This window comes from Mus caroli, chromosome 10 (assembly GCF_900094665.2).
Source record: "Mus caroli chromosome 10, CAROLI_EIJ_v1.1, whole genome shotgun sequence".
NCBI lineage: Eukaryota > Metazoa > Chordata > Mammalia > Rodentia > Muridae > Mus > Mus caroli.
In genome coordinates, this window is record NC_034579.1 from 54233043 (window position 1) to 54260969 (window position 27927).

Below are 27927 nucleotides of genomic sequence, written 5' to 3' on the forward strand. Positions count from 1 at the left end.
GACATGTCTAGATAACTGAAGCTCTGGTAGCTGGTTGCTAGTAGACCTGTCCTTCGGGGGAGTGAAAGGATATACTTTATATTGGTGCAAAAGGCCACAGGGCAGCAACTAAAAGCCCCACAAAGAAGTAAAAAGCATTAAAAACCAAGCCAATATATAAACCAGTAATGACTGAAGACCCTGAATCTACCATCTATACTCCCATATGCTCCAGAATTTGCAGTGTTTGGACGTCAGTATGACGCTGTGAGTGGATAACCCCCTGTTTGACCTATGACACTGTGAGTGGATAACCCCCTGTTTGACCCCAGTGCACAGGAAATAGGATAGCATCATCAGTGGCTGTGTGTATAGGATGTGTAGGAAACACAAATGTAGTTGATACGGAGTTGCCCCTACACAAACTGGCTTCAAGGATGGGCTAAGAAGTGAGCCCAGGGCTATGCGGAGTGGAGAGCTGAGTGCACGCCCTCACCTGGGCTCCGTGACCCTCTGTCTCACCTCCATTCTCCCACACAGATCCCGTGCCTCTTAGCAAGCCTGCATCATTTACCTGTGGAAGAATGCAGGTCTTATTCTGCAGAATCTCTCTCCTCTGTCTTTCAGTGGTTGTATCTCTATGGCGTTTATTGTGCTTCTCGGTCTTCTGCATTTCATCTATGTGAAGAATACACAGACAGTTCTAGAAAAGGATACTACCAAATATCTATGAGTGTTGAAATCAGACGGATGGATTTTATTGTACCGCAAATGGTCCTTTATTTCCCAATAGGTTCTTCTATATTCATAGTTGCTTTTTGCTTCCAAAGAGTTTTATAAGATACACCAAGCTTGTCGTTAATGGCATTGAACTTTAGATGTAGATCCTTTTAAAATATATTTATTTATTTATTTATTTATTTATTTATTTATTTATTTATTTAAAGGTGCGTTGAGGGAGTTGGTCCTCACTTCCAATCTTGCGGGTTGTGGGGATCAGGCTCCTGTGGGCAGGCTCAGTGACCAGCACCTTTAGCCACTGAACTCTCCAAGACTTAGATCTTTGAAGCTTGCTTTGGCAGCTTGTTTGGTGACACGGAAGGGAAGAAATCCAGGCAAGGTTGTATGCAGAAGAAAGACGCTCGTAGATATTTTCTCGTATTTTTATGATAGCAAAACATTTTTATGCCTGTAAGGCAATTACCATTCAAATAAAACTCTCCTCTCTATCAGGGCTGTTAAAGACTATAGTTTGCTTCCAGTGTGACAATGAAAATGAGCCATCACTTTTAAGACAGGCCACGGAGGACTTTTTCCTCTCTTAAGGGATATTATGTTTATTCTTTTGAAAACAATTATATTTGCCGGTTGCCTTCATACATTTAACTCTGTAGCCGTTTGCTGTTTGCTTATTTGTTTTTATGATGGTGGGAATTGAATGCAAGGCTTTCTGCACGCAGCACATACACTCTACCACTGAGCCCCGCCCCCCCTTAATTACCGAAAGATGTCCTACATAAACTGAATAGTCACTGGGAGTGCAGTACACCGAGCACCCTTCTCATTTTCATGGGAAGCTGGAATAACGAACGAGTGCTTTTCTTATGAGAATCAGAAGGAAGAGAGAATTCTGTACAGTGAAATGAGATCTAACTGGAAACTGGCTTCGCTTTCATTTGCTCATTAGCAAGAATTCATTAGCAGGGATGTCGATTCAGCAAAATTAAACCTGCTGCCCCTGTGTGAGGTGAAGGATAAAGGCAGCCGATTTCTGTTTCAAGCCAGTTGGTGGTGGAGCATGCTTTTGATCCCAGCACTTGGGAGGCAGAGGATCTCTGTGAGTTCAAGACCAACTTGAACTACAAAGCAAGTTTCAGGACAGCCAGAGTTATGCAGAAAAACTCTGTCTCAAATCTACCTGCTCCCCCAACTCCCCCTTACGCCCCCAACCCCCACCATACACACACACACACACACACACACACACACGTACACACGTAAACGTGTAGGGGGAGAAGAGCTTCAGGGCAACCATAGGTACATAGTGGCTCAAAAATAAACAACAGGGGCTGGTGAGATGGCTCAGCAGTTAAGAGCACTGACTGCTCTTCCAAAGGTCCCGAGTTCAAATCCCAGCAACCACATGGTGGCTCACAACCATCTGTAATGAGATCTGACGCCCTCTTCTGGTGTGTCTGAAGACAACTACAGTGTACTTACATATAATAAATAAATTTTTAAAAAAAGGAGGGGCCAAGCAGCCCCTTTAAAAACAAACAAACAAACAAACAACAACAACAAAGACTGACCTCACCCCACTTACCAGTAAGGAAGCAGGCCCTGAGAAGGGAGTTGCCAGGGTCAGGTGGCTCAGGTGTGTCAAAGCCGCTGCCCGGGTCACCCAACTCTAGCCTAAGGAGAAAGATCTTTGTCACCCGGGGGGTGGAAACTGGCTTCGCTTTCATTTGCTCATTAGCAAGAATTCATTAGCAGGGATGTCGATTCAGCAAAATTCAACCTGCTGCTCCTGTGTGAGGCAACGGATAAAGGCAGCCAATTTCTGTTCTTAGATTTCTGTCTCCAGCCAGCCGTTCCGATTTCAACTTCGTTTCGTCATGACTTCACACATACTATATCCCAAGATACCCAGAGGATCTAAATCTGTGTGAGTCTTCGTTTTAGAACTGTTTAAAATAATCTTGGAGCACAGGCTCTCCAAGGCCCCCGAATTAAACCATTTGAAATGAGCTAATGAGTTTCGGTGAAAAGGTGACTTAAGAATCCTTGTGTACTAAATATCAAAAATGTATAGCGAGAGGAGCCGTAGGGAAGTGTGAAGGAAAATCACATAGTGTGCTCCCTGGACACACGTTGGCCCCCGCTATGATGCCGATGCATCACCACCATCCCTGGATATAAGGACGGTGACTCCATTGTAGTAAAAACCATCTTCACCAGCTATGATAGCTCACGCCTTCAACCCCAGCACTCAGGAGGCAGAGGCCTGTGGATGTCTGAGTTCCTGACAGCCAGGGCTACACAGAGAAACCCTGTCTCCAATAAAACAAAACCAAAAGTTTGTTAACAGCCATTGTGTGATGCAAGTAACCAGAAGCATGGGATGCGGTTAAGAGTTCCAGGAAACAAAAGAGTTTGGGGCAGAACACAGCATACCCTGTGGCATGGGCAGTCCCTGCGTCCTTTCTACAGCATCAGCCTGGGTGACTTTCTATCTAAAGATAATTTGCCTATAAAGAATGCTTTCAGGGCTGCAGAGATGGCTCAGCGGTTAAGAGCGCTGACTGCTCTTCCAGAGGTCCTGAGTTCAATTCCCAGCAACCACATGGTGGCTCACAACCATCTGTAATGGGATCCATTGCCCTCTTCTGGTGTGTCTGAAGATAGCTACAGTATCCTCACATTCATAAAATTAAAAAAGGAGACTTTCAGGCAGTGACACATAATTGAGTCTGTAGTACTGTTAGCCTCTGTATACCGCCTGTGTTCTGCTTCTGTTGATTTGTTGGTTTCGTTACAGAGTTTCACTCTGTCTGCTTTTGCTTTTGACCCCCTGCAATACTACTGTTTCCTATAGAGCAGGCCAACTGCAGCCAACTCCCTGATTCTTTATGGCCCACAAACACAAAACAATTTGTCCATTTTTAGTGGGGAGGAAGAACACGAGAATATTTAGAACATGTAAAAATTAGATGCAATTCAGATTTCATTGTTCATAAGAAGTTGTACGGGCACAGCACACTCATTCCTGGGTGGCCGTTTCAGAGCTGGAAGAGCAGAGTGACGAAGTTGTAACAGACCTTAAGTATACGGTCTATAAAACTTGAAGTGTTCATTTTATGTGCTTTCAAAAGGGGGATATGCTAGCCCTTGGTGTCGGGCATTGTGTGAGTGTTAAAACATGGGCTGACATCTAGTGCAGGGGTTTAGAAATCAAAGCACTTTCAAAACAGTTGTTTTTTTTTTTTTTTTTTTTTTTTTTTGAAGACATTTAGAGCTATGACTTGCCGTTGTATAGGGGTTAGCCTTTTTCTTTTTTTTTTAATTTGCCATGGGATAGGGTCTCACTCTGTAGCCCGGGTTGGACTTGGAGCAAAGTTTGTTTTTGCTTTAAAGGACAAATAGTAAATATTTAAGGCTTAGCTGACTCAACAGCAATGTAATAAATGCTACTCTTCTCCCTGGGGAATCTAAGGAAAAGAAAGACACAGTGAGTTGGCTGGGCGTGGCCTGAAGGCTGTCGCTCACCAAACTGCCCCTTCTGTGAACTCGGAGGGACATAATAACTAGTGTGTCTGCGGTCCTGTGCGCAGGGTTCGCCCACGGTGGCTCTTCCTTACTACGGCTGTGGTTAGCTTCACCTGCTGACATGAAGGACCTCAAAGCCTTTGGGGAACGTGGTTTAAGGAGAGAAGCGATATAAGTTGCAGTCCATTTGCAGTCTATTTGGGAGAGAGACAGGTGACTCAAAAGTATGGAGTCAGAAAGATGTCCTACATAAACTGAATAGTCACTGGGAGTGCAGTACACCGAGCACCCTTCTCATTTTCATGGGAAGCTGGAATAACAAACGAGTTATGTAACAAAAGTATGGAGTTTAAAGGATGGCACCAGGGGACATGCCAGACTGGATGGGGGAAGCCCACAGGCCTCCAACCCACATAAAGGACCAGTGGCAGCTGAGGAAAGCTGGAGCAGGACAGGTGACCATCCCCCAGAAGAGTACACCAATTGTCCAGTGCCAAAGGTCATCCCTAAAAACATACATACAAGTAACATGTGAACTAAATGGATTATATTTAAGAATGTGTGAGTGAGTGTGTGTGTGTGCACGCGCGTGTGTGTGTGCGCGCACGCGCGCACGCACATAATAACAATCTAATGAGAACAGAGGCCATGAATTTGAAGGAAAATGGGGAAGGACATATGAGAGGATTTGGAGGGAGGGAAAGGAGGGAGAAATGTGGCAATTAAATTATAATCTCAAAAAAATTTTTAAATTTTTTAAAAGTATTGAGCTTAGGTATCTGGTAGCCATTGTAGCCTAGATTTATTCAGCATTATCATTTTTCCCTTTGTGTGTGCTTATGAGTGTGTGTGTACACATTTGAGCCGATTTGTGTGTACATGTAGAGACCAAAAGTCAACTTGCTTAGCTCCATCCACCTAGTTTAATGAGACAGGGTCTCCCATTAACCAGGAGCTTGAAGAGTTCAGCTGGCTGTCCCCACCTCCCCAGCTCTGGATTACAAACCCGTGCAACCAGATCTACCATTAGCATTATAAATCTCATGAATTTTACATACCAGTTCAAGGTATCAGACCTCCACCCAAGGTTAATATGCATGAGATATTGCTGAAATCTGAAACTCTGATTATAAAAAGATTAGCGCCTAGTAAAGGCCAAGAAGTACATGATGAAAGGATATAAAAGCTCCTACAAGATCAAGTAGATTACCATTCACACACTAAAGGGCGGATGAGCTGTAATGCTTAAGATCATGGTAAAACCTTTAGTATTCCAGATGTTTCATAAAAACTTAGGATATTGAAATTTTATATTCTACACTGACGGCATCCTGTGTGAACGCAGAAAATTGGCTTTGTCTCATTATAAAAGACTTTGATGTTTGTCACAGTTTACATGTTCTGAATTTACTAAGTGGCTTCTTGTGATAATCCACTTTACCAGCCCAGCCTTTCAACCATGTACCATGTGTAAACTGCTGAGCTTGTGTGTAAATATGCTCCCTGTTGCTCTCAAGGTTGTCTGTCCCTGCAGAAGTGGTGTGGTCCTCAACTGGGCCACTCTGTGATCATGTGCACTGGTTGGTGATTTTCATACTAGGCTGCTTTGGTCTCCTAGTTAGTCATCTAAGCAGATAAGGGAGGAGGAGAGACTGAGGGAAGCAGGAGGCTTGGGAAGAGGCACAGACCCGCATGTGGGCCTGCTGCTTGTGGGCCTCCTCGGAGCTTGCCCTTCTCTTGGACTTAGAGCTGCCATTCTCCTCCCCCTCATACATATTTTCCTGGCTGCTCTGTGGATTACTTAAATGTTTTTACTGTATTTTATTTTAAGTGATTTTTTTATTTCTTGGCTACATTTCTCGTATTTAGTAATTGTCATAGGGATTATACATACTTCTCACAGTGTTGAGTACGAATTTAGTTTTACCACTTCAGGTGGCATACATACCTTACCACGGTAAGCCCTGCGGGCTTTATGCTATGGTATGTAACCACTTAAATTATCTAGTATTTATTCCAATAAAGATAGCAGAGGTGTAAACTGAAGAAAAACCCTGCTAGCTCAGTGAGGTAACTTTATTTTCTTAACTATGTACAGAATATCTCTTTACAGTCTACAGCTAAGCTACTCGCTCTTTAGCCATCTCTATCTGTTATCATTCTATCTAGCTGCTCTGCCTTTCTCTTGAGCTCCTCCAAGCCCAAGAGTGCTCCTTCGCTCTCTTTCCTAGAATCCTGTTTTACCTTGGTCCTGCCAGCTGCTTCTCTGTGGTTACCGCAAACCCAAAAAGAAAACCCCTTCTCTTTCCCAGAACTCCTTCTATAAAGGCTCTTCCAAGGAGAGAGAGGAAGTGAGAGAGAAATCAAAGGCCCAATTGCTTATAAAAGTCTCTAGCTCCTCCCCACACCCTTAGCAAGCTGTCACCATCATGGGAGAAGGGGCTCCGAGCCAAGTCAGGAGGGGCAGAGAAGCATTTCAGCTTTAGGTGGGGTAGCTCGAGGCCACCCAGGTAACTTTGCTTCTGGTCATAGAGCAAAGCCACAAGACCTCTGTCAAGCAACTTGCCTTAAAATAGGCAGGAGTAGCATTCTTATTGAAGGAGGCTTTTAGAAGCTCACCCAAACTGCATCTCTTCAGGATACACCTAACTGCATCTGACAAATGCAATATCTATTTAAGGTTTTATATTTTGCTAACAGTTAGGTTGTCTATGTACAATAACTAAATATCCTGTAACCATGATATGGCTTATCTCTCTCCATATTGGAAACTCCATCTAAACTGTTTCTGTAAGGAATTTACGGCAATACTGTCTCTCTCATACAGAGATACTGATTGATGGATGGACCATTTCTGCCGCTCTTGTTCTCCGGTTCCTGGTTCCTCGACACTTGTCACTTCCTGTCTGCAGAATTAGCATGACTTCTAGAGCAGGCCTCCTGCACAGGAAGTCACTGTTTTCCTTCATCTTAGAATCCTTTATTTTGTCCTTATTCTTTAAGGGCATTTTCACTAAAAAAGGAACACAGAGTTAGAGGTCTTTACTCTCAGCACTTGAACTGGCTGCCTCAAAGTTTTTTCTTTGTCAGTTTTTAGGAGCTAGATGTTTTTGCCTTTTAAAAATAATTTTAGTTTATGTGTGTGTGTGTGTAGTTCTCAGTAGCTCTTTCTTGCTCTCTATTGTTTATAGGTTGGTTGGTTGGTTGGTTTTTGAACTGAGGTATCCTGTGGTCCAGGCTGGTCTTGAAGCAGATGGAGTGGCTGGGGAGGCCCATGAGCTCTGGGCCTGGAATCAGTGTCTGTTACAGATATGCACCACTGTGCCTGAGTTCAGTTCTTTTATTGTAGAACTTTGTTCTGTCTTTCTTAAAAAAAAAAAAAATGTATTTATATTAGTACATCATAGATGTCTTCAGACACACCAGAAGAGGGCATCTGATCCCATTACAGATGGTTGTGAGCCACCATGTGGTTGCTGGGAATTAAACTCAGGACCTTTGGAAGAGCAGTCAGTGCTCTTAGCCACTGAGCCATCTCTACAGCCCTTGTTCTGTCTTTCTTAATAATGTCATTTTGAATACGGAGATAGTTCAAATTAGAATTGGTTTCAGATTTTCCTTTCTGATTATGTATGCTTTTGTTTGTTGGTTGGTTTGTTTCCCAGAGGGAGATATAGGCACCCCTTCCCCTAAGGTCCCAGTGACAAGCTGAGACCTAATTCTGCCAGATTCACTGGCAGTTATTGGCTTCCTTGGAGCGCAAGTGGGGAGTTATTTACAGAGGTGTGGGGGCTCCTCCCATCCCAACAGGCTGTCCAGTAGGGTAGCTTTTTTCCAGTAGGGATGAGGGCTTTCCCACAGTGGCATAGATGGATCCCCGCTTTCCAGTCTCCCCTGGCCAATACGATCCTGTGTCTCCAGGATGCCATGTGTAATTAAGCCAAAGTTGCAAGTAACAGGGGTATGGAAAGCTAGATACTCAGGTAAAGATCTCTGGGTTCTCCCTACTACTCTGTGAGGGGACACCTCCAGTCAGCAAGTCCATCTGAGATAGTCCCATTTCTAGAAGTACAGCACAGTTCCCAAGACGGCAGTTGCTTGGCTCAGAGGACAGTCACTCACAACAGTACCCAAATTATTAGGAGCAGAGATGCAGAATGCAGCTCCTGATGCTGGCACCATTCATGAGCTATGGTGAGCCCAGCGTGGAGACTGGCATGTGCGCCTTTCACACTGGCACCTTGCTGTTCTGATACAGACGAAACGAGTTGGTATCTGTCTGCCAGCATTTGTACTTTAAGTCTGAAAATGGAGCAAAGTAATCATTCCTGTGTGACTCTGGATGAATATTGTAGCCAAGCCATCGAGTACATTAAACTGAGTAATTTAAAATAAAACTGAGAGCTGTTGTGTATTTCTGGAGAGTTATGACTGGGGCTAATCATCTTCCCCTTTCTTTTTCAGACTTGGGCCTGGATCAGTATATAATAAAGCGCTTTGATGGAAAGGTGAGCAGACTGGCACACACATGTCCTAAGTTTCACTGAAAAGGTTTTCAAGTTCCTCTATAATCACATGACAGATCTGTGAATACTGTTTAGTTGCTGGAAAAAAGTTCGTTTGGGTTCAGAGGCTTGCATCTTCAGGAGATCCTGCACAGGAAATCAAGCCAGGGTTTTTGCTGGTTTTTTTTTTTTTAATGTTTTTCCATGTAAGGTAACTCATGGTTTGTCATATATTGAGGCTGAATTCAGTGTTTACTGACTTTGGAATATTAACACAAAAATCGCCATAAAGATGACAGAGCACCCCTGTATTGCACTCACATTTCATGTGGACGCCTACCTGATTGAACCTTCTGACAGTTTATAGCAATAACCCTAAGTATGAAACTGTAACGATCTCTATAGTGCTTTTGAGCAGTTATGAAGAATTTGCACGTTTGTCTTGTACTTTCAGTTCTTTACTTCTTCCTTGATAAAGAACTCACATTATGCTCCATCAGTCTTAGTCATTGAAAAGGAACCTTTCAGTTTTACTATCCCATAAAGCTGCCAGCTCAGCATGGCTTTCCCTCTCAGGATGAGTTCTTCAAAAGGAAGAAGAAAAGTTTATACAGGGTCAGCATGGAAGGAAAGGGCCAGGTTTGAAAATATTTTTTAATTAAATTATAATTATATGTTATTTCCCCTTCCTTCCCTCCCTTCAACCCCTCCCATATCCCAGGCCTCTCTGTTGCTGTTCCGTGGATGTATAGATGCATACATATGGAACTATAGTCTGCTGGCTCTGTGTAACCTGAGATGATGATGTCAGGGCTGACCACTTGGGATTGGATAACCAGTTAAGGGGCTCCTCTCTGTGGGATGACTGAATCTCCTCTTACAGCAGGCCTTAACTGTCTGCAGCTCTTTTCTTAGGGGTAGAACCCCGGGAGATTTCTTCTTTCGTGAAAGCTGGCCTATCCTTTATCATCTCTTGCATTTCAGAGCTGTCTACTTAGAGGTCTTGAGTAAAGAATGCAGATGCCTATAGCTGATACTGCTTGAAGAGTATGTATTATAGAAGAATGGTATTTTTAATATTCAGACTAAGATCAAAAGTTCCAAAGCTTCAAGTCTTAGATGACTTCAGATTTTCTCTGATGATAAATTTGGAAAAGACAAAAACAAACAAAAAACCCTTTTACAGCATTGGATAGCTAACAGATCCTTTTATAAACAGCTTGTCTCAGCCGGTAAGGGTACGACGTGGCAACAAGCCTCCTGACCTGAGTTCTCTTCCCAGAATGCACCTGGTGGAAAGAGGACTGACCCCACAGGCACACCAGCCTACACAGAACATATATGAAGCACACACATAAAAAGAAAAAAAAATGTAAAAAATTATTTTAAAAACTAACTAATAATTTGTTAGTACTATTAGAAGTAGTGATAATATAGCATATGGAAATATGGGGGGGTTTTAGTACACCCCTCCTAATATACATGTTTTCACCCAAGATTTGTTACTATAATCATTTCATGTACTATATATTATTTTTTATTAAAAACTATAATTTCCATGTGATGTTTTTAGCATCTAGTAATTGCCCTATAAAACAAAATATTTATTTCCAAACAGAGCTTTATTTTACAGTAGTGTCAGGTGTCTAGTCATAGTTGCTGTCTTTAGTTGGTCTGACGTATTTTGTGTGGTTTATAGTCTTTGGGTCTCATTATGTCTCACTCCTTCTTCTTGGCAATCTAAATATAGAGAGATGCGCCCTGCACTTTCTATTCCTGTGACATGAAGTAAGCACACGCCTGGAATCAGATGCGGTCACGTTCCCTTCAGACATCGAAGGGGGGGACTTCATGCTGCAGATGTGATCACTTCCTGAGCAGGGATGCAGGGATGCTGTTGCTGAGCTTTGATGTCACCCTGGCCTTCTCTCCCAAAGATGACTAAGTTCTTACCCTGTTTCCAAACACAGCAGCAGCAGCAGCAGCAGATTCCCATTGAAACAGACCATTCACCATCGTCCCTAGTCTCGTTCCTCTCCCCTCCCTATCTTCCCAACCTTCCCTTTCTTTCTCCCTCATCTCCTTCTTTCCTATCTGTCAGTCAGTCTGTCTTTCATGTTTATGATAGAGATCGAACCCAGCCTCTTGCATGTAAAGTGTATGTGCTCTACCACTGAACTGCAACCTCAGCCCCCAAAGCTCTTTAAAGGTTACTGGCACGCCACTGGGTTCTCTCCCGCCCCGCAGGCCTCCACTGAACTCTGCTGACTGTTTCCTTGGCTGTACGGAGGCACTGAAGTATTATGAAGTCCCACCTGTCAATTGATGGCCCTAATCTTTTCACCCTCCCACCTCTGAGAGACTTAAAATCAGTCAAGTCCATATTCTATTGAATTAATATATGTATTCAGGTCTTGCTGTTGCTAAATACAGATAAAATTAGGCAGAATTTTAATATTTTACTTCTGATTTATATTTTTGTTTAGCCACCAATGGCACCTATAATAATAGAATATATCCTTTATACTTTCTGTCTTTTACAATAAGGAAATTTTTGAAAAAGGAAGGCAGGAGAAACTAGATTCCAAAACAATGAATGAGCTTGTGGACAAGGCTTCTTGAAGCCTGAAGCTTGCACAGATGATATTATTGGGGTATGAATGGAAAATGAGGACGTGACCCTCCCAGGTGTGGCGGAAGAGAAGGTTAGTGTAGATATGGAGGAGGCGCCAGGGAGAGTCCAGACTGAACAGGACCAACAGACTGAACTGGGCCAGGAGAAGAGGGTAGGGGTAGGGGGTGTGAGAGAGAAAGGAGAGAGGGAACCAAGAGAGAAAGAACACCTGGGACGGTGGGGAAGGAAGCAGGAAGCCTAGACCCCAAGAGAAGAACCAAACCAGAAAGCAAGCCAGGAGACGAAGAAGACATGTAGCCAGAATGGCTGAGCTTTATAGGAAAAGGGACTGGGAAAGCAACACTCAAGGCTGGAGAGGTTTATGGTAGGGGAAGGGGTATGCTAACCAGGATGACTGTGACAGGTACTTGTGAGTACAGACTTGGGTGGGGGGGTAGAGTCGGCTTTGATATGTTAAACAGGCAAGGTTCAAAGCAGCCTAGTCTAAATAATGAGTTCCAGGCCAGCAAAGTCTATTTAGTGAGACTTTGTCTCAGGGAAGAAGAGGGAGGGAGGGAAGGAAGATGGGCAAGGGAAGGCAAAGTCTTTGCATTGTTTGCTTGTCTGTCAGGCACTATCCGTGCTGATACATAATTGCTCATTCCATCTGTAGCAGCATTTCCCTGGACTGTGCATTTTACATTTTACAAGTTAAGAGGATAGGCAAGCTAGGTCACTAGACAGGTCACACAGTAGGGGGCCCGTGGAGCTGTCCTGAGTGCTGTATTCTACTTTCATATGCCTCTTTTAGAATTTGACCTATTCGTAAATAGTGTTAATCCCAAAGATGTGAGAAACGCTGCCTACTCAAATCATCATGGCCAAATTAATTAAAGCAAGCAGTTAATTAAAGCAAGCTTTTTAAATGCATGTACATGAGCTGCCTCCCCCTAAGGCGGAGTGCAACAGGTCAGCCTTGGACATGAGGAAGACAAGATATTTATAGCTGAGGGGTAAGAGGTTCCAAATGGGGGATTTGACCACAAAATAGGTGGAGTTACAGGAGCAAAAGTAAGGTGGTCACAAGAACCTTTGAAACAGAGGTAGGGTTGCAACATGGCCATAAAGTAGTCATAACAAGGTGTTCATGACAACAGGTGGCCATAATGACCTTTTAAAACAAAAGCATGGTTGTCATTTCCCAGAACAGGCAGGACAAAGTCCTTTGTAGTTAAGATTACAGGTGGGGCATAGCCTAATCCTTGAGAAACAGGGAAGGAAGGAACCCAATTTGTCATAACTAAAAGATGGCCTTTAAGCCTAAAATGGAGGCAGGCTGGTTCATCAATAGGACTTTTTTCTCATCAAATGTTCTTGCCTTATTACTGTTTGAATAAAAGTAACAACAGTGTGTGTATGCGCACACACACACACACACACACACACACACACACCACCGCCATGTTTCTTTCACGTTCACTTTGGTGACGTTAGTGTGCTCTGCCCAGTTGGTGGTGGTGATGGTTTTGGTTTGGGGGTTTGGTTTGGGGTTTCAGAATGATGGATTTTGAGGCGATTGCCCAATCTGGTCTTAAATTTGAGCTGTTCTGCCTCTGCCTTCCAGATAAAGCACAGTTAGAAACTGATAATAAATGAAAAATTTTCATTTCAGGAAAGAAAATATGAAACTTGCAAATTTAATAACTGGATTTAGAAACTAGAATCAAGCTGTTCTATGTCCCACTGTGTCATAATGTGGTCAGCTGGCATTTTGGAAAGTACTGTCTGTCTTTTTATTGCCCCTGTCACTCTTAAAGTGATCTATCTATGTGGTGTGTAAACTAGACCCCTTCTGATGGTAATCAGGCCATTTGAGTAAGATGTTGTTTCTGTCATGGACAAAACCAGGCATTCCTCTCGCCAGTAATGATTTGCTGTGTGTGGGATAAAGCATCATTTGAACAGGACTGGTTATGATAACCTTTTCTTTTGAACCAAAAGCTCAGAGGGTAATTGAATTATTACAGTGAACCCAGGTGCTGAGTCAGCATTTCCAAAATCCTCTGGGTTGCTGGGGTAGCTCTGTGCTAGAGTGTGTGCTTCAGCCTGGGAACGGCTCTGAGTTCAATCCCTGAAAACTTGCTAAAATTTCCATTTTTTTTTCCCTCAGAGATTTTCCCATCTTCTTTTGTACTCAAAGGTTTTTAAATCACTTTCATGGTCTTTTTCTTACAAATTAATTTCAATTATTTTTTTCCACACAGTATCACTAACTAATAACAATAACGAAATCTAGCTTTGGCGTGTGACCTCTTTCTTTTCCAAGGCATTTATTTCTGTGGAGTGTGCTCCCGCATCTGAGAGCCATGTGTAAGTGACCAGTGGCTGTTAGAAAGCGTGCTGAATTGGGGTGAGAGATACAGCTCTGTGTCACAGGGTAGCATGGTTCGCAGCAGAGCAAGAGTGTGGACCTCAGACTGTCGTGCCCTCGTTCAGACAGTGGCTCTTCTGCACAGCCGAGGGGCAGCAGCACCCTTAGCTGAGTGTCTCTTGCCTTGCCAGAGAACTGGGGCAGTGAGGACAGCTCGTAGCTGTTTTACATCGTTATGAGCCTGTGCTCATTTTATGTAAGGACCTCCCACTAACATGTACGCCATCTTTCTTGGGTTTTAGCGGCCCCATACCCTGTGGGTAATTGTTCTCTCCTCAGTTCAGTCGCCTAGAAAAGTCTCCCTGTGCTGTCCTTGACTGGTTATTTTGTATAGAGACTCCATTTGCCCAGCAGAAACGCAAGCTCCGCTGTTCACAGGAGCTCATTCCACCCCACCCCTCTACTGTAGGTCCCTCTGGGCCTCAGCAGCCCCCACTGCAGACGTGTAAATCGCTAGTGATGCTTGCTTTTCATTCAAGAACTTTCTTAATGATAACTGAGCTTGATTTGGAAAGAGCGGTAAGTTTCAACCAAATTTTATTCCACAGCCAATGAACTTTCCTGATGTAAAAAAAGCTTTTTGAAGCCGCTTGATATTTGGAGCAGAGCCTGGCTAAATTAACTGACCTGAACTACTCCCTCAGATGGCGGCCAACACGGTGACAGCCTTCGTTACACAGGACACCCCACCCCGCTTTAGTGGAACATAATAGAAGGTTCAGGTTCCCTCCTGGACTGCTCCGCTGAACCGCTACCAGTTCTCAGAACTCATCCCGCTTTGGTGGGTTGTGTGTTGGAGCGAATGGCACAGCAGGCAGTTTGCCAGAAAGTTGAAGCTACGGCCCCCTAAAATTACGAGACATCCCAATAGGAAACTTCCATTCCAGAAATGCTTTGACTGCCCTGGGGACGACGTGGAATCTTTACAACTCTTTTTTAAAAAACACATTGACTCACACATTCTCTGTGATTTGGTGCCGGGAGGTTGTGTTGTAGATCTTTGTTTTCTTGTGCTGCCTAACGGGTGATGGCTAGAACATTTTCGTGTGTTTCTTCTTGTATTTTCAGGTTTACAGTGCTCATTTCCACAGGTTGTTATTGTTCCTTCATATGTTGCGATTTGTGATATATGTGTTTGTGTGTTTGATTTGTGGGCTTGTTCATATAATCACTGTCGACTTGTTTTTCTTTCTCTCTCCTTCTGATCAGGAGTTCTGGCAGGTACTGACTCGGCAGCATGTGCTTTCGATTAGTCACTGCTCTGGAATCCGTGTTAATGCCTCCGAGGCGGAGGGTCGGTGCATGCCTCTGGCCTCCCTACTCCCTGCACAGTGGTTTCCATCCCTGACTTAAGTTTCCTGCTTTATCTCTAATATGACAATTCGAACACTGCACGGTCCTTGAGAATGTAGAACCCGTTCTAACTCAGAGGGAAGTTTCATCAGAAGCTGTTACCACACAGGGATAAGAAACGCTTGTAGGCATTACGCCCCATCAGATTTTAATTAATTGGTCATTTAAATGTTGGTATTGTTTGGGTTGTTTTGTTCCTAAACTATCATAGGAACAGGAGACAGTTTGAACGAATAGATCCATTTTTTTCTTTTGAAATTTCTTAATCAGTGCAAATAAGCCATTGCTTGGTTGATCTTTGCTCAATAAAATAGCTTAAGAGGAAGCTGGTAGCTCATTTAGACTTCATTACTTTGCCCCTTTAAGCCAGGGAATGGCTGTAGCTTGGGGAAATAAGCAGACACATGGGAAGAACATGTAGGTAGAGCTGGCCAAGAGATGCCCAAGGACAGGCAGAACACAGGCATTTTAAGTTGATTTCTGCAGGGACTCTCAACTACAGATTATAAATTTTTAAATTTTATTCATTTAAAATTACTCTTGCATTTTTGATGGTTAGCTGCAATAAAAAAAAATCTAAATTCAACTTAAATAGCAGCATCATTTGATTTGAAGTAATTGGTGATATAGTTAATGAAGACCACAAGAGTAATCTTTCTTTTCATAGTGCATTGCCCCCTGTGTTCCTGTTTTAAAATGGGGTGGATTTTAGTAGTTCCACCTAACTGTGGCATTAACTGTATTCTGAAACAAACAAATACTTTAAAATTTGCCTCAAAAGAATTTACTGCTTCAAATTTCAATGCTTCAAATTCTGGGATTTTGTGTCAGAATAGCTAAGGTACAAATAAATGCTAGCCAGTAGAGAACATAGCTGGGCTCGATCTCCTTGCCTACCAAGGACAAGCCCTGGACTGGGCCTTACCATAGCACTCCAAACCTTTAAAAAAAGAAAGGGTTGAGGGCTGAGGGCCAGTCCCACGAGAAAGCCCTTCCCATGGCTCTCAGTGCAGTTAGACAAATGAGAGGCAGCGCAAAAGCCCTTTCTCTTCATTAATAACCATGTGCTTTCGGTTTGGAAAGACTTGCCTTCCAGGAGATCCATACAGCAAGGAGTGAGGAGAAGAGAGAAGAATTAGCAAGTGCTAGAAGTCTCTGGAGCCTGCAGCCCTCAGTGCTCAGCACCAGTCACTGATGCTTTCAGTACACACGAAGCACTAGTTTCGCTTCACCAGAGGTTGGGAATCAGCCATTACGCCACTTGCAGATTAGTGCCTCTGTGTAAGGAGGAACACGTAAATTTTGAAGTAGTCTGTATTTTTCTATCCATATTTTCCTGAACCTTTTCTGAGTTTCTAGAATCAGTATCTGAATGCAATATGTAGAAACTGTTTCGCTAAAATTAAAAATTTGAGATATTAACTACTTTTAAATCAGTTTTTACTGCATCCTTCAAAATATCTTGTGAATTTGTATTTAGCATAGGCTTTTCTTTTAAAAGATGCTGAGGGAATTGTTCATATTAGTTTCTAGAAACAGTGCTTGTCTTGCTGACACCAGTACGTATCTTTTAAGCTGCCCATGAGAGCAGCAGGCCCCTTGTTAGAGAAGGTGGGCCCTTGCGTATCTTTCTGCAGGATCTGCTCTTTGCATGCTGTTCCTACTGCCTGTAGAAAGCCCAGCACCGTGGCCTGCTAGTGTAGTACACTGTTCTTCAGGCCAGCTCACTGATGACATCAGGCACTCAGTGCATTGCCATGAGGAGTATCCGAGGTCTCTTTCCAGTCTCTCCAGTTCCACCACTCCTAAAGTCTGTGGATTTAACAAGTTTTGGTTATTCAGGTTGAAAACAGAAATGAGAATGCAGTCATTAACTCCCCCAAAAGGATATCATTCACTTGCTTGCCTCAAATGCTCAGACTCCTACTACTACGCCTTTAGATACATTTTTATTTTAGGTTATGTTATGTTTGACCTTGAGATCAACCAAACCCATCTGATGTTCCATTGTTTATTTGAAGCATAATCATAACTGGCCATCACCTCTCTGACGACGCCCCATTCCTGGCTTTTCATCATGGAACAATGTTGGCAGCTCACTCTGACATCAGAGGACTTTGTTCTAGACTGACTTCCTTTTTCATGTTACTTGAATACGAGCATGTTTAAGGCCACACTGTCATGATTCTAGAAGAACTACTCAAAACAAGCATCCTCCATTCTGTAGACGCAGGTCCTCAACTTGTTCTAAGTGTCTGCGATGCTCGGTGGCACTACAGAGACTGGGAAACTGGTTCTTTGAGAGTAGGCAGCTTTAAGAGTATGGAAGAACATTTTCTTTTTGAAGCGATGCACATTTTGAAAATGAATGAAGTAGATGCTTGGCTAATAAGTAAAGGCACACTTAATCATTGGCTCAGCTTTTCCTCCAGTTAGCCGAGGCAAGCAAGCTAAGCCCCAAAGCTCCACCATAGTGAGCTAAGTTTCCCTGCAAAAGTTTCCAGCCCTCAGTAACATCTTCAGAAATTACAAACATGGACCCCCGTGTGCCCCTGGGCTGGTCATAGCATATGAAGTTGAGAGGTCCGTGATAGGGCTGTGGAATCAGACCACAGTGGGTCCATTACCCTGGGCAGTTATTTAAAGTCTCTAAACCTGAGTCATCTCGTACAGGATCACAAGTGTGGGGACTACAGGTGTGGCCCACTGCACCCATTATGCACTGCCAGGCTTGAACCCAGCATCTTCCAGCCAAGCTACATCTTCAGCCCCATAAGTCCTTCATGAATAGCTCTTAATGTTTGATCTCAAACTTGAGACAAAAATTTTTTCTCAAAGGGCTTCCTGAGAGGCAGTAGCTGTGTCAGTGAAGGGGGTGAGCAGTGATTCTTGCAAGGAACTTTTTGTTTTTCCTTACATGTGTCCCTTGCTCTATTTTTTCCAAATGGGAGGGAATGAAACTACTATGTTGACTTATTCTTTCCAAACGTGTACTTGAGATTGTTTTACATGGAGCGATAAGGCCACTTATGATAACTACGTGACTACAACCAAGATGGCCGCCAAGCTCAGGACTGTTGTGGGCAGAGGCTTGTTTTCTAGGGAGTTTGGGTCCAGCACTAACCTATTGGCGTGACCAAAGTTCAGAATGAAATTCTTAGATTTAGGTAGCAGGCTATCAATAACATCACGTGTCATTTGTCCCACAACGGAGTCTGATGTGAACATCAGACATGCAGTGCCAGAACATACATCCAGTTATGTCCCTCTTAGAGTTCCCTCCTTCAGCAGATACTGAGGATTCAAATAAGTCATTTCGATAAAGCTCTGCCTTTTGCTTGAAATTCACTCCATTGCAGCGGATTTATTTGAATCCTTGTGACTGCTTTTAACCATCTCATCCACCGCTGCTACAGTTTAAGCATCTTCGTGGTAACGTTCTCTCTGAGGCAACTAAATGAAGGAGAACATCTCATTCTGGTATTTGGGTTGTTCTCAGAGCCCATGTGGTTAGAATGGGGACTGAAAAGAGAGCTGCTTTCTGCAGTTGGCATGCACGTCATCTTCAGCACTCCCCTGCCTCGGCCTGTTGCACACTAATTTACGTTGCCTCCGATGAAGTTAAACCTTTGAGAAGCTTGGACGAGAATCTGAGTCAGAAGGGGGGGAAATCATAAACTACACTGAATTGGAAACATTTCAACTTAATTTTCATTTGGCATGCACCAAAATCTACCTTTCTACCAATTGGGTGTGAACCAAATCAGGAGCGACAGATTTTAGCTGTGCAACAGGTTCTGTTTGATTAAGAATAATGTGATTGTTTAAAATTAACGTTTCCCAAGGCTTTGGAAGCTGTCTGTGCACCAAGGAGATAATGAAGTGTGAGACTCATTGCTTGAGAGAACCGCTGAGCTTTCTCTAACACACCCTTCTTCCCCTGTAACTCCAGATTTGGAAACGAGATGCCAAAATCAAATTTTCTGGAAGCAGTATATAACTGTCATTAAACTTTAAAGTACAACTTCAAATATTACTAGAGGAATTTGAAATCCCTTTTAGCAATATAGAGAAATATTGATTCTCTTTTTTCATTTTTACAGTACTGGTGATTCCACCCAGGGCTTTGCACATGCAAGGCAGGATGCTCAGCCACTGAGCTACAAACCTTGCCTTTTTTATTTTTTTCTTCAAGACAGGGGCTCACTAGATAGCTCTGGCAGTCCTGAGACTCACTCTGTATCCCACACTGGCTTGAAACTCACAGAGATCTGCCTGCCCCTGTTTCCCAAGTACTAAGACTAAAGGCATAAGCCATTACACCTAGCACCTTTTTAAATTTTGAGATAGAGTCTTGCTAAATTGTCCTTATGGGTAACTCATAATCTCTCTCAGCCTCCAAGTCGCTGAGATCACAGACCTGTGCCATCATCCCTGGCAAGGACCACTGATAATAAAATAATCCTTAATAAATGTCAGTATTTAAAAAAAAAATCAAAAAACCCTTGAGGTTCATGGATGATAACATTTTAATTTATGTAGCAGTGCTCTGCACTTTCTTTTTATTTAGTTTCAGAAATCCACAACTATTTTTAGTTTATAGGTTGATACCCAAGCATTTCCTTGTGAAGTCTGCTCGGTTCCAGGAGCTCCTTTTGTTTTAAACTTCAGAACTTGGAAACTGGATGTTAAGTTGTAAGAATGATAAGGTTAATTGGCTCCATCTCATTGAGTCCAGGAAGGGAAAATCAACTGCTCTGTTTTGATCAACCCTGTAACTAGCCAGTTGGGATTCCTCACACCCTGAATGCTAACACATTGGTGTCCTGACTGGAAACCCAGTCCTGGGGCCCTTCATGGTTCACTCAACTCTAACCATAAGTTTATGAGACTAGTCCGAAGCCAAAGGGTGGGTGCTTGAGCACAAAGCCATCCAACCCAGTTAAACTCAGGGCTTTTTAATTCACTGTGAAGTACAGCAATCACATATGTGAAGAATAATGTGCTATCTAGTAATTTTACATAACAAGTTTTTCACTTGTTATGCCTTTACTACAGACCTAAAAAGCAAGGTCTGTAGTGAAGGCATGTAATCTCTGCTACTCATGGGGCTGAGGCAGGAGGATCATAGTTGGAGGCCTGCCTAATACCATAAAGTAAGATCAAGTCCATCCTGGCAATTTAGTGAGACTCTGACTCAAAATAAAAAATGAAGTCTGGGGATTTCACTCAATAGTGTCTTGCCTCACACATACAATGCTCTGGGTCCAAGCCGCAGTAAACACACAGACATGTAAATCAGGGGTCTACAGATGCAGCTCACCTCTGTGGTATAAATCTTGCCTTGTAAGCCCTAGTTTTTGATTCCTTGGAGGGGAGATGGGGGGATTCAGACTATGGTACCATAGTACATGAAAGCAGCCCCTTCAAGGTGGGGTTTCTTAAGGTTTACCATGTCAGCATCTTTCTTACTGATCTCAGGTCTGTAACTCTGCTCTTCATTTGGAAATAAGGCTGGGTTCTGAGTTATCTTTTGTTCATGCATGTCCGTGAGCTTGCTGCTTTGAGGCACTCTACAAGATTCCGTCATCCAGTCGGGGGCATCTGTCACGAAGTTAGATGGAAATGATGCTCTGAGCTGACCCGCATCCTGCCTTACACTGAGAATTTCAGAACTCGAAGTGACTGATTGGAGAATCTGAGAGGTCACCCCTGAGCTGTGAGTGTGGCCCTGGTGCTTCAGAAGCTACGGGGAGTTGGCGCTGGTTTTAAAACTACTCAGGAAATTCTCACCATGCACTGAAACGGCTGGAGCCCCGCCCCCTCGGGAACCTAAAGGCGAAAGCATCTCCCAGATGCTCGCTGAGTTAACACTGAAAGACACCTAATCTTACAGTCTATCCACTTAGAAGACAGTTGAAGCGTCATGGAAATAGTTCTTTGCACTCTTAAATACAGCTTCAATTTCCTTCTTACACTTTGTCTATTATCTTTGCTATTTTTCCTACTTTGCTATATTTCCTAATATTGAATTAATGCATATTCTTTGGATCTTCTTAGAAAAATTACATTTCAAGGAGAAAATTATAAGGAACACTGTGTTTACCTTTAAAATGTGCCTCCCTCTAGCTCTTTGAGCAAACTGATGATGTTTGCTTAGAGAAAAAAAAATGACTTATATTTTAGTCCAACATTAAGCATTACCTGAAAGATTAAGCAAGGGACATCTTGCTGGCATTTTGCTTGGAGAATTGGACATTAATGAGACCATTGGCATCAGAGACATTAATCTGAACCCGCTCTGTTCTGCTGGCCTTTCCACTTTTATTTTCCATCTTTACCAGACTTGGGCTTTTACATTTCCATTTTCAAACTCATATCTCTGTTTTTATAGCTCCCCTATATGTCATGGGCAATTGATTTGAGGATATCATCTATATAAGAATTAGATCTTTTTTTAAAGAAACCAACTAAAAAGAGCCTTAGGCACAAAACAGTCTAATAAATGACTTTCAGATAACACTCATCCCCTCTTAAAAAAAAAAAAAAAATCACCTCGCTGTGCACACCAGGCTGGCCTCACACTTGCAGACATCCACCTGCACCACCACTCCCAGCCCCACTCCAAAATCTTGACCCGGCCCTTTGACGCTCTTCTTACTTTTAATTTAAGACACTAAATTTGCTGGCTTTATGATAATGTTGATGTCTATGATTAAAATGTCCTAGCTTTTGTACAGCTCTTCTGTAGAGCTTTGGGTATTTACAGACCTGTAGCACTGATAAATGCAAGGTCCTACTGTGTGCCAGCACACTAATGAATGTGCCTTCCTACTCATACCCCAGCCGCTCTTTAACAAGCAAATGCTCAGAAAACACACAGCCAGCTTCTGTTCCCTGCTCTTCCTGCCCAACTCCAGAAGCTCGGATGAAGTGTGGACTTTGCGCAGTGAAGAGATTCTGGTCCCACGGTGCATCCCAGGGCACACGCTGCCTGCGGACCGTTAAGCATTGCTTGTTCTCGTAACCTTGGAAGAACTGCTGTGAGGCGCACATATTCTGTACTTACTCTCCAGTACCACCTGTGCAGTACGCTCTTGTTCCCTCCACTTCTCCATTCTTTGAAGTTTTCTCCCCTCCCTGGACACACCCTCTGGTCCTGAGCCCTTGTTTCTTGCATTTCTTTTCTTTCCCATATCTTTTACTTCTTCCTTAAGAGGCTTGGCCATCCTCTGGGCTCTCCTGCTCCCTCCCACAGTAGCAGGTGTTTCACATACAGCTACTCTGACAAAAAACCCTTTCCTCCCCTAAGGAGCAGGAGGTCCTAAACCCAAACCTGCTCTGTTAGGTGAGCTGGCTATAGCTCACAAGTGTAGTGAAGAGACCCTACTGAGACTGTTGCCCACAGTGAGTCTACTACATTTCTGTCGTGTCTACAGACTGTATACTGTCTAAGGATGAGGAGGATGGGCCCAACTTGTGCCTACAGGCACCTCTCAGGCTGCCCTTCTAACCACCAACATCATGACAGTAGCATAAACATAGGCTTACAGAAAATAGCATATGGATTCAGAAATAAACCTGTACTCAGGATGGATTGATTTTCATCAGTGGGTAAGAGCATTCAGTAAAGTCAGGGTCATCTCTTCCACAAATAGAATGGGGTTCACTGGATATCTAGACACAAAAGAATAAAGTTGAGGGCTTACAAGATGGCTCAGTGGGTAAGGATGCTTGCTGCCAAGCCACATGACCTTGAGTTCAATCCCCCAGAATCTAAGTTCTTACTCCCCAGTGTACACCATGGCACATGCACACACACACACATATTAATAAATGAATATAAGAAATGAAGCTGGACTTCCCATCTTAACTTTATAAAAACTCTAAATGAATCAGTAAATTTTGAAAAGGAATTGATGCTTTCAGACTAGAAGATAGAGGTAACTTTGTTACCTTGGTTTTGGTGATAAAGTACTAACTACAACATGAGGTAAAAGAAAACAAGAAGTGAATTGGATTTTACCAGCAAATCCTTAGATGACTCAAGGAACGTTATCAGAGCAGTGGAAACCAATACAAAGGGGGAATGAAGGTCGCAGCCTCCAGAATGTGTCAAGAACTCCTACAAGTCATCCAAGCAAAGCCAACAGAATGATGGCATAGGCCTTGAACAGACGTTCAGATGACAACAGCTATGAAGATGACTCTGTGCACAAGGCAGATGCCCATCAAAGCCACAGTGAAGCCAGGCCTGAGGCCTGCCTGAAGTCCTCACCTTCGGGAGGCAGAGCTAGGAGCCTTACCTCAAGCTTGAGCCATTCCAAAGCAGCCAGGGCTAAGTCAGGAACCCCTGTCTGTAAGAAATGGAAACCCTACATCGAGGTACCAACTCACATCCATGAAGATAGCTGCAAGGATGTGTAGAAATCAGTCTTTTATGATGCTGGGGGGTGGGAGGGTAAATATGTGCTGAAACCACTGGAGGAAATGGTTTGGCTGTCCCTCAAAACATAAATATATAATTAGCATGTAACAGGGCAGTTCTACTAATGGGCCTACATTGAGAGAAGCCAAACTACTCTGACAGCTGTTTGTAAATGATTACATACGGCAGCGAGAGGCCGCGGTCATCTGAGTGCCCTGCCTGTGGAAGGGTAAACCAGTCCTGGTGTGTACACACTGTGCAGTGTCTTTGGTAACACAAAGTACTGATTTGCACCATAGCATGGATAAGCCTATGAAACATTTAATGGTAGAAGCCAGACACAAAATATTCATTTGTTGTATGGCTAAAATGATGATTTCTATGGAAATGCCATCATAATAATATAAACCTTCAAAGGAAAATAAGGAAAAACACCCAGCAAATGGGTGCATTTTTATTCTGATACATGTAGACTGGGGAAGAAGGTACATGCGTGTAAAGGGAATTGTTGGGATAGCTGGCTAAATGAAAATGGACAGGATGCAGGTTGACAAGATGACCAGAATTTGATCCTTGGAGCTCACATGGTAGAAGGAAAGAGGTGGTGACCACCACACTCTTACAGTGGCAGACACACAAAATCATATTCTAAGAGTCTGTCTTAACAGGTGGCATTGGATCATACTCTGTGCACTAATATTAAATTCCCTGCTTTTATTGAGTTTACAGTGCCTAAGAGAATGTCTTTGTTCACGGGAAATATATCCTAATATGTTTAAAATCATGTAAAGTAGCAGCTCACCTCCAGCTCACTCAGCGTGCTGCAAAGTCTGTCTCTATAGAAAATACAAAGCTGCCGGAGTCATGTGTTAGTAGGCTTACATAAAAGGGATATCCTGGCTCCTTATATGAGGTTTTCAATTTTTCTGTCAGTTTGAAATTGAAAGAAAAATCTAAAGTTACAGGCCAAGTTTGGTTTCTGTCCTTTCTTTTTCCCAAGCAGCAGGAAGTGATGCTGCCTCTGGCTGGCAGCCTCCTTTCACTTGTAAACGCTCACCTGCTCCTCGACTTTTGGCTTGCAATAGTTTACTCATTATAGTGCGCAGTGCAGTATCTCCATGAAATTATATGAATGTTTTAGCTTCTGTATACACTTATTGCTTAGGCTAGCCATCATTTGCCTTTGGAAATGTATTTTCATTTTGAGTAAATCTTTCTGTTCTCTCTGTTTTGCAACATATCAGATAATGTAAGACAGACAGACATGAGGAGTTTGCATATTAAGTTCCCAGAGAGTGGCCTTGCTCTAGCAATTCCTCCGATAGGCTCTCCTCCTAAAATTTGTTTGACCTTGGGCAGAGAACCAAGCATTGCTGTAGAAAGATCCCTCCAGGGCTGGTGAGATGGCTCAGCGGTTAAGAGCACCCGACTGCTCTTCCGAAGGTCCAGAGTTCAAATCCCAGCAACCACATGGTGGCTCACAACCACCCGAAATGAGATATGACTCCCTCTTCTGGAGTGTCTGAAGACAGCTACAGTGTACTTACATATAATAAAAATAAATCTTTAAAAAAAAAAAAAAGAAAGAAAGATCCCTCCATGCTGAGAGCACTGAGCTAAGTGCACATCCTAGTTGTTGGGTCAGAGAGAGAATCACTAAATACTGTCTTGGGGATACTAGACCAGCCACAAAAGCCGGGGGTGAGGTGGGCGTGTCTCTTGCTTTCTGTCTTCTGTTGGGTTTCTGCACTTCTGGGGATGGAACTGGGAGCATGCTAGGTAGCAGCTCTCGCATGGAGCAGCAGCCCAGCCCCGCAGAAGGTCTTTCTCAAATAGTATCCGTCACCCACATCTAGAACCTGGGACTGTGTGGCCGCACCGCCTGGCCTGTGGGTTTGTACCTGTTTATGGGCCAGCAGAGTTAAGGTCCTGCGGGGTGACTTCGTTCTAATGGTGCTGGTCCTCTCCATTGCTTAACCATTTTTCTTTCCTTTGTGATGTTGATGGGATCTCCACTAGACAGAGGTAACCGTGGCAGGCTGTGTGTGCCTGGATGCTGGTGTGTTGGTGCTTGTCCGTTTTCACGAGGCTCTCGCCTGCAGTGCCGCCTCTTGCTTTCTCGCTTGCATGAGATTGTTTCTTTGGTTATGCTGCCTTGGTTTGAATTCTTAAAACCTCTTTCTTTCTGCCCCCTCGGTGCACAGAATAAATATTTCCTTAAGTGCCTGTGGTTGGTCCAGAACTTACGGACTTTGTTTCAAGTGCAGCCCTCTGGTGGATCCTTTGCAGTTTTTGAAAGTACCTTCAATGAGGAATTCAGAGACCAGGAAACAGTGCATCCAGCAGGCTGTTACTGGAACTAAGAACTGGCCTGCGTGACTCTTGAGTAAAGGAAGGGAGTGTACACTGGGAGCAAGAGCTGAGTCTGGAAGCGGCTTATTTCCATAACAGCTGAAACTCAGTAGCATCCGCTAACATAATGATAGTGCAAAAGTCCGATTCCGGATTACACTTCAGAATATTCTTTATTCTAAATGCTCTTCTGTGTTCTAGATTAAGATTAAGAATCCAAAAGGAAAGTTTAAAATTAGTATTTCAGAAGCATATATATGGCCTTGAGAACAGCTGCCTTCCCTCCGCTTCAAGATCACCAACAGTATGATTTTTTTATTTGATTGATTGATTGGCCAGTTGGAACCAGTTTTAGCTTTCTCTTTTCTTTGGTTGTTTTTTTTTTTTCCTTTGTACCACCAAATAATAGTCTTAAGAGTGATGCCAGGTGTTCTAAAAGTGACACAGTTCTGAAGTTAGGCCACGTGTTCGATGGCAGGAAAAAACTGAAAACATCTTCAAATTTCAATGAACCCGGTGTTTACGTGAAGAACAAATGACCTCTTGTCTTGGAATCTTCATTAGCTTAAAAACTGTAAAGGATCCATGGATTTTTGAATGGCCTTCCTAGAAGTGCTTAGGGGACGAGGGAACTGGGATAAATGTCGTCCGTTCTCCCTGCCTGTGTTCTGATTCGGTTGTATCTTTTCTGTTTCTTGCTGGGACCTGTGCCCCTGCTAGAAAATTGCCCAGGAACGAGAAAAATTTGCTGATGAAGGCAGCATCTTCTACACCCTTGGCGAGTGTGGGCTCATCTCCTTCTCCGACTACATCTTCCTCACAACAGTCCTCTCCAGTGAGTACGATCTTCCCATCCTGTCTGTCTGTAAGGAGCCCCGAGAAATGCAGAAACGGCTCAGCTGATTAGCTGGAAAACAGCCCCTAGCTTACAGTTAGCGGACTGTAAATCCTACGAGATCCCATTTGTTTTGCTTTGTTTGTTTTTCTTCTGTAATTTGGGTGTAAACTCTCTTGAAAGGAAAAGAAAACCTAAGGTGTCAAGGTAGAATTTTTAAAGATGACAGCCTGCTGGTTTGCCCCTGCTGTAACTGGGCTCTGTGTTCGGTGAGGACCAGATGCACACGGCGACTGTCACAACTGTCACGGCATGGTGCCACTCTGCACACTCCTGGCTCTGTTGGCCTGCCCATGTTGAGTGGTCACTTATTAATCTTGGAATGGTATTCCTAGAGACTCAAAGCTCAGTTTTCACTTATGGAGAACACAGGTAAGTTTTTAAATGTTGAACTATCTAGGGTATGCAACTCTGGCTCTTTCTCTTAGCGTGAATTGTAATCATTCAGAAAAACCAAACAAAATGTTCATAGCTCTCTGTGAAGTCTGTTAAAATGTAACTCAGGCCAGAGTTGTAGGCAACTGCAGGGTAGAGGTGAAGTATTGGCCTAGCACGGCACAGTCCTAGGTTCAGCCCCAACACTGCAAAAGAAAATACCCATAGTGGACCGGAGTTCAGACACAGTGTTAACAAAGTGATTCCGAGTGCTCTTCCAGCTAGGAGAGAGACAGCCATTTCCCTCACCTTATCTCCTCTCCTGCCACAGCTGAGTTTCTGTAAAAGATAAAACCCTGAGTCAGGTGGTGGCTTTGAGACTGGGTCTCTTTATGTAGCCTAGGCTGCCCTCAAACTTGGAATGCCCCTGTCTCAACCTGAAAGTATACGCCATTCTACAACACTGTGCCCAGCGAATGGGTTTTTACAGACGGAAGACAATTCCTGCCGTGACCAACTACTTCAGCCTTACTCCTTCAGTGTAACTGCTAACAAGGGAGATAAGACTTCTGCCTTGGGCTGGTGAGATGGCTCAGTGGGTAAGAGCACCCGACTGCTCTTCCGAAGGTCAGGAGTTCAAATCCCAGCAACCACATGGTGGCTCACAACCATCCGTAACAAGATCTGACTCCCTCTTCTGGAGTGTCTGAAGACAGCTACAGTGTACTT

General features: G+C 43.4%; 1 protein-coding gene across 4 annotated transcripts in view; it reads left to right on the top strand.

Moving 5' to 3' along the window:
* The window catches only part of Micu1 (mitochondrial calcium uptake 1), a 152780-nt gene that overhangs the window by 39072 nt on the left and 85781 nt on the right, over nt 1-27927 (top strand). Inside the window, exons 5-8 of one of the 4 annotated variants that reach the window (XM_029482628.1) lie at nt 8710-8753; nt 15005-15016; nt 25596-25601; nt 26649-26763. In XM_029482628.1, the coding sequence (XP_029338488.1) occupies nt 8710-8753; nt 15005-15016; nt 25596-25601; nt 26649-26763 (177 nt within the window). The remainder of the gene's footprint in view (nt 1-8709; nt 8754-15004; nt 15017-25595; nt 25602-26648; nt 26764-27927) is intronic. The other 3 variants (XM_029482629.1, XM_029482631.1, XM_021173987.2) reach the window with 3 other exon arrangements.